The following is an 18,556-nucleotide window of genomic DNA, read 5'->3' as shown; positions in this document are numbered from 1 at the left end:
CCAAGCCAGGTTTCTGGAGACCTCAGCTGATGTGCTCAGCACCAATTAATGTTTGTCCCTACATGGTAAAAGCCCTCAAAAGGCAACCTGAATCAGAAGCTAGGGTACTGGGCTGAGCAGCCGCACAAAAAGAGCTCCAATCACTGACATATTGGGCATAAGCCAGCAACATGTGTGCTGGGAACCCCCAAAGGCACCACAGAACAGCAGAAACAGCAGGACATCATTGTCCACCTGCTGCAGCAAGGACTACCTGAGTGTGTGGTGAGCAAATCGTAACTTTTCTTTGTCCCAAAAAGTCCACATTTTAGACATAAGTTTTGTGAGTTCCTCATATTCAAACTAAGTATATGTGAATATCTACTGAGATCTTTCTAGTCCACATGGCTAGTATTGAGCAGACCTAGAAGAAATATCAGAAAGCATTGCTAACAGGAATTTTTTATTCAAGGCTACAAAAGCAGAGTTTTTCTAAGACTCAGGACCTCACAAAACACAAAATCTGTGCACTCCATTAACATAACATATTATGCAACAAATCTGACATGATCTGTTCAGGACTTCATTTGCTCCATAAAAACCCTCTCTCAAGATAACATGGGAGAGCAAACAAAATATGGTCCAAATATATGTCTAAATAAAGAAATACATGGGGAATATATAAAGGAGTGTTTAAGATGGGGTATAGGGAATGCCGCATCCAAATCTGATCCCTTACCTGCAGACCTGGGTAATGAGAGCTAGCTCAGTCTTCAGTCCTGGGAAATTTAGGTCTAAATTCATGAAACAGTGCAGCAGAGTCAAAATAGAGAAGGACAAGCACCATTCTCAACTTCTGTCACAGGTCCCTAACACAGAGGTAAAACACAAGTGTATATTTATCTGTCAGGGAAATCCTGCTCTTAAATTTCAGGAGAATTTGAGTTTGGAGGTTTACCTACTGCTAACATCAGCTTGACTGTAAATGACATGGAATTGATCATGATTCTAAAATAAACCATAACCAGGGAGTTCCTATAGTGTTTTGTGAAACAGCATGAAACATTTTGAACCTTAGAAAAAGACTACTTTATTCAGAATATTTATTGATAACTGTAAAAATAATATGTTATTCAAATATATATGTAGAGTTAATAACTTCCAGCACATCTCTGAGCTGCTAAATGAAATTAAAAATACATTCAGGTGAAAAGTTATCTTGGTTATTCAAGCTGGTTTTCTTCTATTTAGATTCTTAGCTGTCTCAATCTAAATCTATAGAGGATGACTTGCAAGTGTCACGCACTCCAGATAATGTGGGTAATGAGAAAAGTTTAGCCTGTCTTGGGCCTTGCACATCTGTACCCAGAGACTTCATATATTAACAATTCACTAGATAATGGGAAAACCTCAGTGAGAACAATGTAGTCAGCTGCCGAAGGAGCGTGTGATAAATCCTCAGCTAAGATCTCAATAAGGCAATCAAGGTCACTTCCTACAAGAATGAGCAACGAAACAAAGCAAGGGCATTAGGCCTCTTCCGTGTACTTTTGGGGGCTGAAGCTCACGTTCATCAGTGGTTCAAAACCTCTTCTCTGCCTTCGGTGCAGGAAAAGTACAAGCAGCAGAAAAAGCGTAGCCAGAGCTATAAATGCTCCTCCAGTTGTGGTTCCAACCATGACAGCCCAGGCTTGCGTTTCTTCAAGTGAATCTGGAAACACAAAATGTCTGAAGTGAGGACAGTCCATAAATTTTGTTTCTCAAATCACATGGAAGAAAGAAAATATGCTGCAGCCTGGTAATTATGATTACTTGTGTGGCTTAGAGACCCAGCGCCTGCATGGGAAGCTGGTAATGCACCGTGTAACTGACAAGCATGCCAGAGTCAGGGATGTTTCCTGCCAGAGAAGTCTACAGCTGAATTTAAATTTCAGCCTTTCATACAAATTAAAGTGTTGAGAACAGGAAAGATTAACAGTAACAAAACAAAAAGGCCATTTTCTTATCTAATTGGGCCAAAATTATGAATTATTTAAGCAATTCTTTCTATAATTCTTTCTATAATTTCAGCGTAGCTATTTCCAAGTTAATTTCATCAACAGAAAACACTCAAACATTCCTACAGACCACAAACTTTTAACTGAAAACAGTACTCAGTGTTGTTCTGCTGACCAGCTCCAGACCGCACCTGCTGATTTTGAACCACTTCTAGGGAACCATTGTCTTCTAAGATAATACTGTCTGTTCTTATAATAACCGTGCTCCACTTGGTTGAATAATTTTATTTCGTGTTTTCATTTATGCTTTCAGAAGCAACAACTGCCTGCTGTCCTGTTCTGAAAAATGCTACATATACCAATATGGCAATAATTACGTTTGACTAGGTATTCGCAAAAAACTCTCAAATTATTTCAGGAATTTAAAAGGTACTTGGACATACAAGCTTAAATCCAAATGGCTCAAGGAGATGTCACACTGACTACGAAAGCAACTAGAAGCTGAGTCCCCCAATCTGTAGTCTCTGTCAACAAAAGAGTTGAAAGCAATCATGCCCAAATTCAGTAAGATCCCAAAATTAATTTTTTTACCACTTTACCATCTCTCAAATGAGAGCCAGCAATATATAACCTATGTTGATTTCTAATGTGGTTACATGAAGTAGAATTAGCAAGTTATATATTCAGATAAAAGAGAAAGGTTTTAATGTAAAAACTGTATTTTCTGAACACTGACCATGCAGACAGCAATAAATATGCTGCTTCACAGCGAGATTACAGTTTACTTCAGTGGGAGTCGAGAAGCAGCAGAATCACAAGCTGCCTTTGCTCCTCTCTGGGTACCTCACACCCAAGGGGCAGCAGCATTTCCAAAGCAGCAGTGGCACAGTGGTCCAGAGGGAGGAAAACTTAAACTCCATAAAAGGAGAAGTTTAAATTCTCAGGGGAAATTCTGGGGACACCCCTGAGAAAAGCACTGCAGAAGCAGCTAGCATGTGTCCACAAGTCAGGGCTGCCCTGCATGAGTGCAGCCTGAGGACAAGGACAATCTTTTGCAGTCTATAGACCTTTAAAAAGCCTCCAGAGATTAAAAGCACAGATGCATGGTAAGCATTTAGAAGAAATTCCTGGCCACATAAACTAGATCACAGAATTTTAGGGATTGGAAGGGACCTCAAAAGATCATCTAGTCCAATCCCCCTGCCGGAGCAGGAACACCTAGATGAGGCTACACGGGGACAGATAAGCACTTATTGCCTTTCAAAGGAATACCAAAGTGGCTCATATTTAATCTTTGGTAAAGCAGCTTAAGCACGGTTTTCATGTATTTCTTACACCTGCGCCTTTTACAAATATTTGTAAATCATGTTGCAAATTTTGGATTTTGTGCATAAATACTTTGTTTTCTTGTTTATTTTGTCTTTATCTCATTTGTATTAAAGGTAATTTCAATGAATAGACAAACCCTAAGGCATATCACACCTATGGGCAAGGAAAATCTTTAAAACTGGGGGTTTATAACACAAAATACCCAGGTACATCTTTCCTGGGTATTCAAAGATTAATTGAATTCTTCTCTAATGAGATTCATGGCACAGTATCATGCAGGGCCCTGTGCAAAACAAGTATTTTCTAACAGCCGGCATTAGCCAGACAATCTCCCTGGCAGAGCATCTGAACTCTTACAGGTTCAAGGATCCTGTAACAGGCATGAAGAGTGCTGGGAGCAAGAGTCAAAATCAAAGACTCCTCAACCCCAAAAGGAGCACCTTCGTCAATGCCGGAGCAGTTTGTTGATGTGTTTTGCAGCAGAGCAAACTAAGGGTGTGCACACTTGTAGTTACCACAGTTTATCTGGTGAGTTGTAACTAGCTGTGCTACAACATGTGATTGCTAGTGAGCAGGTGAATAGACCCAAGTGTTTTGCGAAAGGTGCCTGGTGTAATGGAAAACATGAGCTCTCATCTCTTGGCCTGGAACAGCCTCCACACCTCTGAGACGTACCTGGCAGGTCAATGGCATAGGTGTAGCCCAGCTGCTCCGCGGTTTGGAAGAGCTCGTCGTTGGTGACAGGAGGGAAAAAAGGGACCATGTTGTACAATCTGTTGTGACCGATGGGGGCCAGCTCCTCAGGCCAGGCATTGTCAGGGGGGTTAAACCTCTTCATCCACTCATCAAAGATGGCATCAGTAAAGGAGTGAAGAACCTGCAAATACAGGCATGGATAAGCAGACTTACTAAGCTCTTTCTGAACTCAACAGTATTTAAAATGCTATCGCCTAAGGTGGCAGCAGCTTTTGGGAGAGAAGAGGGTAACTTAATTTCAGTAGGTTCTCCAGAACGGGAAACCAGGAAAGCTCATGAGAATGGAGTAAACTGATCTCCTGCATGGGACATTTCGCTGTATACATCCCTGTTGCTGCTTGTTCGTAATAAGCTCTTTCTCCAGACAGTTTAATATCAGCTCACTGTGAATGGGCAGGTCTGTCCTCTTGAGTGAGGGCCCACTGAGTTCATTCAGGCGAATGTACCTCTAAAACATATTTTACTCTCTCTCATGTTTGAAGAGGTATGCAAAATTGCAAGAAATTTGATTCCTTCATGCTCATTTGATAGTGTGCCACCAGTCTCACAGCTGCAGGTACCCACGAATTTGATCAGATCTTGCCCAGTGAGTCTAGAGGTCTACAAATACAGGGAAGTTGTTTCCAAGTTGAGTTCAGACAACTACTACAAATGTCTGGGGCAGTTCAAATTATTTTTTGATGCACTTATGTTTTTTAATTACGACCCTGGAAAAAACTTTGAAAATATTTCATGGAAAATAATCTTGCATATAAAATTATAGCATAGTGAAATGAGGATTTCATTGTGCAAGAGAGGAATTAATGAAGAAACTAAAGAATTTTTAAGGAAATAAGCTGGACAACCAGTACATAAGTATTTGGGCTATTTTTTTCCAACAAAAGATAGTAAAGCCAAAATAAAAGTAAGAAAGAAAATAATTGTATTAGAATTTCTCTATATAATCACTGTGGTTTAATCTAACAAAGAGGAAAAGAAATTGGCGTTAATTTATTAGGAAAGATGTGTAAGCAGAGTCAACTGTTGGCTTTTTATTTGCGCATTGCTGTTTGTGCTGCTTATTGCAGTGCAGCAATGTACCAATGCGCCAGTGAAATCACATTATTTCTATTCCCCGAGAGACCCTGAAATTAGATGTGCTTCCTTTTAGCCGGTGAAGTGTTAAACAAAGAAACAAACTACTCAGTCTACTACTCTAAAAATAACTAACCTCACTTTCAGTTTATCTTGTTGCCATAAAATTGTCAGATATAAGCTATTAAATTTAGATACCACCTAATGAAAGGATTTAGGACAACATGACTTGGAATAGCAGCTCTTTTCCCTAGAAACTTATTTTATATTTTACAAATCACCCTGAGGTTTCTTTCTGCTTTTGACCATTATGCAGGCATGGCAATGTCCAAAAAAAGAGAAAAAACTTATCCTTTTCTATTTAAAGGATTTATTTTACTTCTGTTTTGCACACCTCTGGTGAGCCAGCTGCCTTTGAGCCACAGACACTACCACGCACTCTGGGGGGAAAAGACATACCACAAAGATGGGATCATTGGCAGCTGCATGGGGTAGAACGCTGGTGCCATTCAGGAAAGAGTGAACCAAATTATGAAGGTTCATCATTGGCGAGTTAAGGGCTCCACCTGGTTTATCGAAGCCCTCCAGCGCATTCCTGTGGATGGGTAAAAGCAGCACCAAGTAACCATATTTTTTCTGACAAACACACACGTAAAGAAAAACCCGTGACTCAGTCAGCTCTGGAGGAGCCGAAGGACAAACCTGAAACTGAAACTGGAATTGCGGAAAAAGGGGGGGCTGTCGAACTCCTGCAGGGAAAGGCACCTCCTGACGTCCTCCGTGGTGGGCAGCTGCTCGCTGGAGCCCCCGGCCGGCCTCCGCCGCAGCGGCCCTTCATCGCTCCCGTTGCACAGCGTGACCAGGCGGTTGTAGTCATCCAAACTGAGCATGAAACAGAAAGAGGAACAAGATAGAAGAGGGTGATGATGCCTGGCTTGTTGGCATTTTCTCCTGTAGTATAAAAGAGGTCCCGGCTGTACATGTCAGAGGAGAGCAGGGGTTAGGGACCGGGATCTCCTGAGGCATCTGGGTTCACCTCCCATTGTCCGGGACATGAAGTTATCGCAGGACTGCCACCGTGCTATGTCTTCTTGAGGCTCTGTGACCTCTCTGGGCCATCAGTCATTCGGACCAAGACTCACCAGGCTCATTCTTGACAGAGAGGGGATGCTTTAGAAAAGGCAAGCACAACTCCCTTCATGCCTACTTCCCACCCAAGGGTCTTTGGAAGAACAGTTTTTGCCAGAGAATCTCAAAGAGTCTTTTGAATTGAAAACCTTTCAGTCCTAGGTAAGGATGAGGGTTTTTAACTCTTAACGAAGAGGAAAATAAACAGGAAAGTCCTCCTGTGGGGTGGGCTAAGAAAATGCAAGGAATGACAGAAAACATGATTTCACTTTCCATCCCTCATCCTCTTCGGAAGAAAAGCAACTGCAATGCATTACATCCTCTTGTTCAGGGCCTGGAGAATAACCTGCTGTTGCAAGTTTGCCTACTAGCTAATGGGAAGAAAGTAGTTTATATCAGGGAGAAAAAGAGGGAAGGAAGAGGAAAAAAATAGTGTAACACTTGTGAAAGAATTTCAGTGCTATTCAGTATAAAAAAAGATGGCATTTTCAGAAACTCCTGAAGTAAACAAAAGCCTTTCTTTGTTTACCCTTGGCAAGGCAAAAGTTTATTCACTTCAGTTTTCAAGGAAAAAAATATTATCTTAGAGAAAAAGTAGGGGCAAGGTTTAAAGCCAACTGCTGCCTAAAGATAGAATTTCAAGTAGTTCTTTAGGTATCCAGAAAAAGACACTCTTTTGAAAAGCCCTGAGCTCTTGGTACCTCCGTCTGACTGACTGCAAGCTGCCCTGGAGCTAACAGAAGAACGTTTTATGAGTATTGTAACCAGCAGCATCTTATGTCGTAGCGGCCCAATCCTTCATGTCAAAGCCCTGCCCTCACCCAAATCAGTACATGCCTACAGAGAGCTGGCAGCAAGCTCCTGGCTGTTTCTGTGTTGCTTTTCATGTGAAATCTCAGCCACTTTGAAGTCAATTCCCAAACTGCACTAAATATATAAGGGTTAAGATCTCACCCAATACAAGGGAAAATATTTTTCTGCCTATCTCTAGCTTCCTATATACCAAAATAGTTTTCTGTTTCTGCTGCCAAAATCAGTTGGGTGTTTGTTACAGAAAACCAACATATAGGCATCTCTTCCTTAAAAAGGACATGCCAACGTGCAAACTCTTCAGACTCTTGGCAGCTTCAATTTGGATGAATTGACTAAAATCCCGTACCAAAAGAATCATCCTAGAAAAATATACTTCCAATATACACAGCATCATCTACACACAAAGCAATGGTGACTTCCAGTTTCAAAATGACGTCTTGGCTCCTTTCCTGATGCTCACTCACACCGGGAGAGCAGCCTGTGCTGTCAATACTAAATGAAAGCAAGGTTTGTTTGGTATGCAAGCTTGCCCTAGGTATTCTCATACCTGTTACAAACTATTTGCCAGCGGGAGAACCTGGAGCTCAGGCTGATCAGCTCTGGGTCATCCAGTCGTGATGCTCCAAAGAGCTGGTCCGTGCAGACGTCACACTCATTTCTACCCGTGGCGAAGTTCCAGTAGGGCAGCGCGAAGGAGTCATTGCCGATCAGCCGCTGCAATGAACAGAAAAGCATTAGTAGGGAATCACCTTCAAAGGAAAGAGGAAGAAAGGGACTCCTGCAGGTTTTCACTGGGTATTCTGCTTTTCAATTTCCATTTCAACTACACGCACTTCCAAGTGCTGCTCCAACTCCTTTCAAAAGATTGGGCCATTAAGTCAGTCCAAGCAAAGACCTTGTCACTAGTTTCTCTACTGTTGGGCTGAACTTCTTTTGGCCATGTCAGGCTTTCTACCAACTCAGAGACCAGGCAGGAGAGCAGGAGCAGAGATTAATCGAGTCTTAAGCAACTAAGAGGTTTTCTGAGTGATAATGGACAATGGGTAAAATTGTGCATGCGGTTTGCTTTTGCTCCAGAAAGGTTAGCCCTAGGGAAACTCTGAACTTTTATTAACAGAGGAATACAGTGAATTTGCTCATGTTTGCTTGTTAGAAACAATTTCACGCAAGTGAGATCCTGCAGCTATTTTGATGCCAAACATTTTCATTAGAGATCTCCAAGGCTAAAATACAGTAATATGGTCAATGTAAAAGTAGTGCAATTAAAAATGAGTCAATGCTTTGGTAACCGACTGCCAGGTACATTAACATATATTTATTTTAAAGATTTATTGCTAAATATATGCATGTATTCAATATATAGCATGGCACATTTAAAGGGGTAATATTTAGAGTTGCTTTCATTAGGAGGGTATCTTCATCAGCAGACAATATCTGTTAACAAGTTTTATGTGTAGGTGTTGCTTTGATTTTATTAATAAATACTGTTGATTCACATCTTCTGTCTTCCGTTGTGAAGATGAAGAAAAAAAATCTCCACACGTCATTGTTCACAGTGAGAAACTGTTTAGTCCTCAGTGTCTTGAAAGTACTAATTTTACTTTAAACGAAAAAAGATCAATGAGCAACCACTCCTGGGAGTTTGGGTAAGAATCTGTCCTAGGAAATAGCTTACCCTTGGCTGGCTCAACAAAGTCACATAGAAAAAGAGAGAAGCTGCATGAGGAAAGGGCAAGGCTGTTCAGCTAACCTGCAGGTCTCTCTCCAGCAACAGCAAATGATACCTGTGCCAAGTAACAAAGGCCGGTCCTTGATGGGAGAAATCAATACCTGTGAAGGGGCGGCCAGGTCCTACAAAGTGAAGATAAAATAAGCACTTAGGCACCAAATGAGGCTCGACAGAAAGACAGCACTTTCTTCTATTGCCTGGAGTGGAGTTAAACAAAAAGCTTCAGCTCTGCAGCTTTGGAATAAGTGCACACATCAGAAGCTACATCATTTACATGGGACAAGTGAAACAAACTCCTCTGTGGAGTCCTCCTTCAGTGTCTCTCAAAACTTCACATTGCCCCAAAAGTTGGATATTCTGAAGATTTCTTATCACCTTAGTGGATTTTGAGCTTAAGAAGTGGTCTTATTGTCTAAAATCCTAGCTCCTTGCTAATATGTGCCATGTTATCTCGTTCTCTTGCTCAGCTGCAGGACTTACACCACGTATCTATCAAGACGACCTCCGCATTTTCCATAACCTGCCAACATACTTTTCACCCTTTCCTTTACCTGCAGAGCCCCTTGGATAAGAAGAGCACTAACCTAATAGCGTGTCTCTGACTGAGTAGTAATGAAGCCAAATGAAGTAGTTATAGATACTACAGTTGGCAATTTGCGGTTCCTCTCCAGTGGGGCCGAGCAGACTTAACCAGTGCTGAGTTGCAATTACATAGTCTGGGTGCACAGTTGTCTTCGCACGGTCTAGGGCATCAAAGAACTGCTCTCTCTCCTCTGCTGTCAGGAAGTGGACATCCTTCCTGACAACTGGTGGCTTCCTCACGTTGCAGTTGGGGCCAGTCCAGCCAAACTTGCAGTCACCACAGTTATAGCCAGCAAAGTTTCCTGAATCAAGAGGGAAAGAGCGGTCATGACATCATAAATCAGAGAAAACTAACTGAAATGCAGAAGAATTAAGAATTATCGCTCTTTTTGCCTGGAGAAGCCATTTCCTGGAAGGAATGGCAGCTGAGCAAACCGGCAGCTTTGCCAATTGCCCAACTAGGAGGATGGCTCGCTTCCCAGAGCCACGGCAGGGCCAAGAATCACACTCAGCCGGTTGGGGAGGTGAGGCGCTGAGTAAGGGGCTTGACACCTCAAGGTGCTAAGAGCTCCATGGAGGCCTTGGGCACGTGAGGAGTCTCACTGAACAGAAGGCTGAGCACTTCAGGTTAAGCACAGCGTGAAGTGTGTCGCTTAATTGGCTCACGAATACTCCCAGACTTCCAGGATCGAACCCAAAAAAGGGTCAGCTCATGTGGATCCTTAAGCACAGAAAAAAATCCACAAACAAAACAGTTCTCTTAAGGACAAAACTTAGGAAAAACTAACGTCTGTTAACAGTGTACCTGGGACCAAACACAACCCAGGACAAGAACCAGGGGTGCTGCCAGTCACACTTTAAGCATTATTAAACAAATGGTGCTGCAACAAGAGCCTGAGAAACACTATGGTACCGCCATTCCCCACTGGCATGGCTTCTAAGGCGGGTAATCGGGTGCGCTCCAGACTGCTAGCTCAGACCCTCTAGTGTGGTGGAAGAGCCCAGGAAAGCAGAGCTTGCTTTCAGCACGGCCTCTCGCCCACCATGGCAGACTGCCAGCAGCAACAGAGAGGCCCCACTTCATCTTTTTTTGGTGCCGGGGGAGACAGGGAAGGCCCATTCCTGCAGTGGACATCTGCCTCCTGCCCTCACACGGGGAAGCTGCTGGCATAGCAGTGGCGTTGGGCAGTGGGCATTGCTGCCAGGGGAAGAAGGGAGAGGAGGGACAACCAGAGCTCCTCTGGGATCTCCACTCAGTTCTCCAAAATCTGCACTGAGACTCCCTAAGCCCACTCTCCTTCCAACCCCACACACGCGCTCACTCCACAATAACCATGCCAATTGTCTTCCAAAATGCCACAAAATCTCACTGCCCCCCACACATATAGGTGCTGCTAGACCCAGGACAGGCTTCAGGCTAACATGGAGAAGGGGAAGTGGCTTATGAAGAGTTCCTGGATGGCAGACATCCTTAGGCTGTAGGGTTGAGTCTGTAAACAAAACAATAGTTAACGCTAAAGTAAGATTTCAGATTGTCAGGGCTAGGGGGCTTATTACCAATTTCAAAGACCCTCAAGGTTACAAGGGCTGTTATCAAGAAGGCTGTGTAGCTTATGGCTAGTCCTAGGTTAAGCAACATGGAAGGCTGATTTTATCACGGTATCCTGAGAGCCCCATCAGAAGACCACATTTGCTGTTGTAAATTTGATGTACTCCATTACCTGTATACTTGCTTGTTCTTGACAACTCAGCCTAGCTATTAGGGCTCATCACATACTCCAGACTGTTCTGACTAGATGATAAATATCAAGAATAATTAGGCCATGTATATTGCACAAATTTCAGTACATGGATCATTAACTTCTGGAAAGTAGCTGTTGGCCCCTCACACCCAAAGGCACAATTCAACCCTTTTTGAGAGAAGGGGAGTGAAGCAGGAATTAACCATTGAAAAGATCTATCAACAACCTTTTTGAGATTGGTGGTCACGCTTCCAATAAATCAAACAATCCATCTACTCACAACACTGAATAAGCATCACACAGAAATATAGCACTAACAGAACCAAAGTTAGTGTAGAACCACATTTGTCCCATCTAGTCTTGGTACCAGAAGAAAACTCCACCAGTCACTTGTTGAGGCTCTGATAGTGACTACTCCTCCCTCAGTGAAGGCCCTTTGAAACTATACAGCTTTTGATGCCCACGATGCCCAATTAGCAAAAGCCTGAAACGATGACTTATCTTCATGGGAAAAAAGCTTTTCTCCACCTGTATGGCATCTGGAGCCAGGTAGACCAATGACTCCTCACCTGTTTCCCTTGGGCAGGTGCTAATTATATATAATTGATGCTCTACAGGATTTTTCCCCTCAACCATCTAATCTGTGAAGTCATCCAAGGGGTCCATTCATCCCACCACTTCACCAGACACTTTTCAATAGGACATGAGCTTTTACTGAGTGAAAATATCAAGGAAAAGATGCTAAGGCACATGGAAGACATGGAGGTTATTTGAGACAGCCAGCATGGCTTCACCAAGGGCAAGTCTTGCCTGACTGACCTAGTGGCCTTCTATGATGGAATGACTACATCAGTGGACAAGGGAAGAGCCACGGATGTTGTCTATCTGGACTTCTGTAAGGCCCTTTACGTGGTCCTTCACAACATCCTTCTCTCTAAATTGGAGAGAGATGGATTTGATGGGTGGACTGTTTGGTAGATGAGGAATTGATTCAGTGGTAATATCCAGACGGTAGTGGTCAATGACTCAGTGTCCAGATGGAAATCAGTGACAAGTGGTGTTGTTCAGGGGTCTGTACTGGGACCAGTACTGTTTAATATCTTCATCAATGACAGACAATGGGATTGAGCGCACGCTCAGCAAGTTTGCAGATGACACCAGAGTGGTGCAGTTGACACGCCTGAGGGATGGGATGCCATCTAGAGGGACTTGGACAAGCTCAAGAAGTGGGCTGATGCAAACCTCATGAGGTTCAATGAGGCCAAGTGCAAGGTCCTGCATCTGGGTCAGGGCAACCCCTGGTATCAATACAGGCTGCGGGACAAAGGGATTGAGAGCAGCCCTGAGGAAAAGGACTTGGTGGTACTGGTGAATGAAAAGCTGGACATGAACCAGCAATGTGCTCTCACAGCTCAGAAGGTCAATCATATCTTGGGCTGCATCAAAAGGAACACGGCCAGCAGGTCAAAGGATGTGATTCTGCCCCTCTGCTCTGCTCTAGCGAGACCCCACCTGGAGTTCTGCATCCAGCTCTGGAGCCCTCAGCACAGGAAAGACATGGACCTGTTGGAGAGGGGCCAGAGGAGGCCACAAAAACGATCAGAGTGCTGGAACACCTCTCCTACAAGGACAAGCTGAGAGAGTTGAGATTGTTCAACCTGGAGAAGAGACGGCCCTGGGGAGACCTTATTGTGGCCTTTCAGTACTTAAAAGGAGCCAATAAGAAAGGTGGGGACAGACTTTGTAGCAGGGTCTGTTGCAATAGGACAAGGGGTAATGGTTTTAAACTAAAGGAGGGGAGATTCAGGCTAGACATGAGGAAGAATTTTTTTACAATGAGGGTGGTGAAACACTGGCCCAGGTTGCCCAGAGAGGTGGTAGATGCCCCATCCCTGGAGACATTCCAGGCCAGGCTGGACGGGGCTCTGGGCAACCTGATCTAGTTGAAGATGTCCCTGGTCTTTGCAGGGGGGTTGGGCTGGATGACCTTTGGAGGTCCCTTCCAACCCAAACTGTTCTATGATTGCGTTGTAGTACCAGTGTATAGCACACAGTAGACATTGTCAGCAAGACAGAGAGAGCCTTTCAAGATTCTTTTGAACACAGGGACCATAAGAACATGCAAGTATTCATGCCTTAGCATTTTTTGCCTTCAGTGACTAACACATAGCAACTCAGTGTACTACCTCTCTGAGGCTATGCCAGGGACAACTGAGGTTATTCTCATGCCTTGTGGTTCCTAGAGAATACAGTGCGGAGTTTGTTCTGGTTCACAGCCACGAAATTATGTCACGGTTGGGGCCCAAATGTTCCCTGCTTGTTCCAGTGATTCCAGGAATGACCCAAGCAAAAAAAAAAATCATCTCAGGCGTCTTCCCCACTAAACCTTTTGTCTGGAGATGGGATCATATGCCTCAAGAGCTGTTTTCTTCCATGCCTAATCCCATCATCATTAATGGTGCTCTTTCCTGGTCAAGTTAGGTCAACCTAGCTGTTGCTGTAGGCACTATGTCCATGTACTTCTCCCACTGAGCCATTCTATGGGTATGACACTGAGAAAATAACACTTTTTAGGGCATGACACTTGGTATGTGCTCACACACATCACTGGTATATGCTAACAGCAGTTACTACGTACCACTGTAGCTCATTCTCAACCCCAGTGATTGCCCGAGCTCAGAGACAGGGATTTCTCTACCTCTGAGCAAAGTCATAGCATGCCGTTGGCCTTCAGACACTGAACATAACATAAATTAGTAATTCCATCAACTCAGTGTCTTTTATTCAGTAAAAAAGGAATCCATCCAACACTCACCATCCCCTGTCTTGTTTTATTGTACCAAGATGAAATCTAGGCAGCTGCCTAAGCACCTCTTCCTTCTACAGAGACCAGCTGAATACTCATCGTTTATCGGATGGGGAGAAAGGGCTCCTTTTCAGACTTCTTTAGCCATTTAATTAGAACAGGAGTGACATTAGATTTGAAACGCCAGCATACTGCAGTATCCCAAGGGTAGGATCAGGATTGCTACCACGTGAGACAAATGGTTAGATCTCTCTCTCTTCTAGCTCTTCATTTGGACATACTGTTAGGCTGCAGGATGTGGAAGATCTGTACCTAGCACAGGCTCTAACAGGGTCATCAAGGTATGGCTATAATTTAGTATTATCCTACAGCCACATTGCCCTACTATAAGTCAATGAAGTGTATTTTAGAACTACTTCAAAAGCTCATTTTCACTTAATAGGAAGGCCATCATATCAGCTACATGGCTTAACTGGCAATTTGCTTACAGCTGAACACTAGAGTTTAAAATTTCTCTCCCCAGCATGATTATATATTGCACAGGAATTAAAAAGATTTTATTTTTTTAAAAGAAAACTACTGCGGAAAAAAAAAGAATAAAGTAATGTTCAACACATGTCCACATGTCAAAATCAGAAAGTGTCAGGAAAAATGATGAATTATAATTATTTTTAACTCCTCAGTAAACTCAAACTACATCATTGTTTAATCACTGTCACAATCTCTACTAGCAAACGCATGACTGATTGCAGTGGTTTTTTCACAATAATCTTCTGTACTAAGTTTTTTAAATGCTACACCAGATCTGTATCATATTAGTACAATTTTATCCTTTAGATGTCAAACTAGCATTTAGTTCTTAAGTCTTCTAAACCAGTATTCTTCTGCACTAAATTTAATTATACCACTGAAATACAACTTTGTCGTGTAATTAGCTACAAATGTCAATTTTCAGAGTCATCTAAACTGGTGCATTCAACATTTTTTCTGTGTCAACACATACAGCTTATTGAAATACAAATGACCATATTCCCCTTCACATAGTATGCTGTCAGGAACTATCATCAGGTCATTTCAGTTTAAGAATTTATATAAATTGAATTAATATTAGGTGTCTCCAAACCAATCGTACAACAAATATGATGGATTCAAAACTAAAATCAGACGGGAACTAAAAATTTTTTGCAACCTCACAGCTACATTCATGCCACATCTTTTTTCTAGATATTCTGATTTTGCTGCCACCAACACACTGAGTGAAACATGCAGCAAGCAGCAGATTTATGTCTTTTTGAACAAGGCTCTCTGTACAAAAAGTGGGAAGTAAAGCTGGATCTTTTTTTGGAAACATTCTGCACCCAGACCTGGATGGATGTGATTTTAAGACATTTTTTTCCTCAGTGAACAGCTACAACAGACAGCCAAATGTTCAAAGTTCCTTTTATGCTTAGCTATTAAGTTTCTAGCAGAAAGCTCCAATGAAGTCATTTATTGTGAGAACTCTAGAATCCTCCTCTTTGGAAAATGCTGATCCCTGTTCCTCATGGCTCCTCCAGGTTTCCTGCCATACAGCCATCAGCTATGTGACATGCTTAAATGGTGCTGTCTAACCAGATATAATCAGCTACATGGCAGCTGGAGTTCCCATAGCTTATCGTTTACACCATGTCTAAGCTATAAATTAAACAGTGCCAAGATAGGCACCAGTACACGACCAAACATTTATAATCTCAAAACTCTAGAAAGAGCCTTTGCACACAGGTTGGAATTTGCACAAGACAGGAACCGTTTTAAACAGGCAGCTTGTACATAACATTCATTCAGAAAATAAGATACATTAATAATAGAGTTGTGCACTGTTCTATGTCCCTTTGAATGAGCGTATTTAATTCACTACCATAGGTACCACCACCCTAGATGCCAAAAAAAGACCACATGTCACACCACTTAAAATTCTGGTGTGCAGACAGCCAATCGGCATATAAAACAAAGTAAAAAAATACAACAAAATGCTAATAGATGCAGTCACATGATCACCAGTATTGTAAAAGCATCGAATCCTATTCAAATCCCATGCAGCTGTGAACTTCTTAGTGTTCTCCTAGAAACGCCTTTGCACGCAGCATCAAGCTGATCACAGCAGAGTAGAGCCCAGAAAACCTTTCTGAAAAATCTTCTTTAAGGATGCCTGCCACCTTTACTGTTTTATCACTGGTATATTTAGATAACAAAGACTGCAAGGAATACAACACATGAAATAAAAACAACAGAGTAGAAATGCAGAGAAACCAGATTTAAAGAGCCAAAGAGAGAGGACAGCTCAGCAGATGGAAGGCTGAATGAAACGACACTACATTCTGAGCATGTAACTGAGACCCAGCCCTGCAAATATCAAATACTAGTGCTCACCTCTGCTTGGACAAGCAAACTAATGTCTACCTATGCAGACCATGTCTGTCTACATTATTCTTCAATTTACTCCCAGGTTTTAATGCTCTAATTACTCAGACCACGTAAATATTGGTGTATGCCCATGTGCTTCAGTGCTGTACTGACTCAGGGTCTGCGCCTGTTTGTGATACTTGACTTTAGTTTTGGAAGTATATAAGAACCTTTAAAATGAAAAAGAAACTACATCTTTTTTTTTTTTGGTAAAGTGTTTGGAAAAGCACATCCACACAAGCATTTGAAATCTAGTCAAAGGAAGAGATAAAAATAGATTTACACTATGAAGTCTGTTGTTATTTTGAGGAGCTTCAGTAACACCATCTACCCATTTAAGTCATCTGCCACTGCATCTCTGTTTTCAGTTGATAACAGCAATGCAAAAGAACCTTCTGCACTGAAATTTTCTGCAACACTTCTTTCTCGGATTGATCTGGGCTTTTTTGATAGTGAAAGCTGAGGTGCATTTTAAACAAAACAGTTCAGCTAGTTCTAAGAATCAGATCGAAGGAAAGCAGGCTATTCTTCCCATGTTAGAAAATTCAAGCAACTTTATTTTTCCAACAAGAAATCCCTGGCTGCATTTGAAACCTGCCCAGCAGGTGACTTCAGTGCTTGAGACATGCTTTTTTCCTGACTGCTGGCACCATCTCCTGCCAGCCCTGCAAAGCATCCTGGGCTGATGCTGCAGTTCCTGCTCATCTTAAGCCTCCAACCAGGGCTGCTGCTGAAAAAGGGTCCATTGTCTTATCCTGCCCTGACCTCACCTTCCTACCCCCTCCCTCCTGCCAGCACTAGTGAACTACTCTTATTAAAACTTGGTCATTTTGGCCAGGTTATCCTTCAAGCACATCGGTTCCCTGATCCATTTTGCCCCCAGCATGTGAACATGGAAGCCCATGTAAAGTCACAAGTTGGAAGGAGTGGGCAGAGATGCAGAGGAAAAGGACAGGATGGCCTCTTTGGTGGTTGTACGGACTCATTTCAGACCAAAGTGAGTTGTAGACTTAAGTAATGACCCTGGGAAAGACCACAGCCAGTCATCCACCCGTTTTCAGTGTGCAGGGGTATATTGTGCTGCAAAGTACTGCTCCAAGAGGAATAAATCTTCCTCCCTCCTCAGGGAGCTGTCACAGACCCAGGCGTGACAGTGTTCAAGAAGCGGCTGGACAACACCCTCAGACACATGGGGTGAATTTTGGGGTTGTCCTGTGCAGGGACAGGAGTTGGACTCAGTGATCCTTGTGGGTCCCTTCCAACTCAGGACACTGAGTCTACCGTCCTATGATCAATGCACACTGATCCAGGTTCACTGAGCCACGATCAGCAGTGACAGAGCTTTGAACGCAGCAGAGAAACATCCAAACTTCTGCAGAGAAAGGTGATGGGTGGCTATGGGGACAGCTTCAGGGGGAGAGAGGAAAACCCAAAAGTTTGCATGGGAGAAAACACTTTTTCAGCTCTGTTGCTCTGAAAAAGTGCTGATAGTATCATGAACATGGCAGTATATTTAGGGAACTGATAATATTTGAATGCCTGACATCACCAGGAATGCTTCTGGCCTTCGGAGCAAGGTCAGCAGACCCATTCACCCCCATCCCCTCCTCCCAGCACCCCTCTCACCTGTGCAGCGACAGCTCTGGTTGAAGAACTTGAGGGGCCACCGTTCCCGGTCATCCACATTTCGAAGGGTATAGGGGCCACTCCAGGGCTGAGTGTCCACCTGCACCCCCTGACACTGTCCCCTGCCCTGCAGGGACCCGCAGATGTTGCTGGGCTCCGTCCCCAAGGCTGGGCAGCAGCGCTTCAAGCGAAGGGCATCCACCGTCATGCAGGCACGGGGGAACTGGGCCTGCACCCGGCGGGGACAGCAGCAGCTCAGGTAGCCCAGCCCAGCCCAGAAGAGCCACCTCAGGGCGCCCATGACAGCTGGGCTGAGTGAGCGGAGCAGGGAGATCTCCGCCGTGAGACAACCCGGCCTCACTGCAGCTCCGTGCCCCAGCCAAGGGGGATAATCTCTCTCACCACTGAGGATGCTGGTGTCAGGTGTTTATTTAGTCTCGGTCTCTAATTGCCTTGAATGCGGTTCAAAAGACAGGAGCTTTGGCTCTGCGGTGCCTGCCCAGCAGCCACGGCTTTGAGCAAGGTTTATATAGAGGCTGGGAGAAACCCTCAT

General features: G+C 43.5%; 1 protein-coding gene across 1 annotated transcript; it reads right to left on the bottom strand.

Annotated features, from left to right (window-relative positions):
- Positions 1 to 1,508: 1,508 nt before the first annotated feature.
- DCT (dopachrome tautomerase) lies at positions 1,509 to 18,556 on the bottom strand. Its single transcript, XM_065647067.1, is given in 8 exon segments — positions 1,509 to 1,690; positions 3,981 to 4,182; positions 5,595 to 5,730; positions 5,838 to 6,017; positions 7,624 to 7,790; positions 8,827 to 8,927; positions 9,390 to 9,689; positions 18,004 to 18,556. Coding segments are annotated over 8 exon segments (1,821 nt in total).

Source organism: Caloenas nicobarica, chromosome 1 (genome assembly GCF_036013445.1).
Source record: "Caloenas nicobarica isolate bCalNic1 chromosome 1, bCalNic1.hap1, whole genome shotgun sequence".
NCBI classification, from domain to species: domain Eukaryota; kingdom Metazoa; phylum Chordata; class Aves; order Columbiformes; family Columbidae; genus Caloenas; species Caloenas nicobarica.
This window is presented reverse-complemented; position numbering and strand designations above follow the sequence as displayed.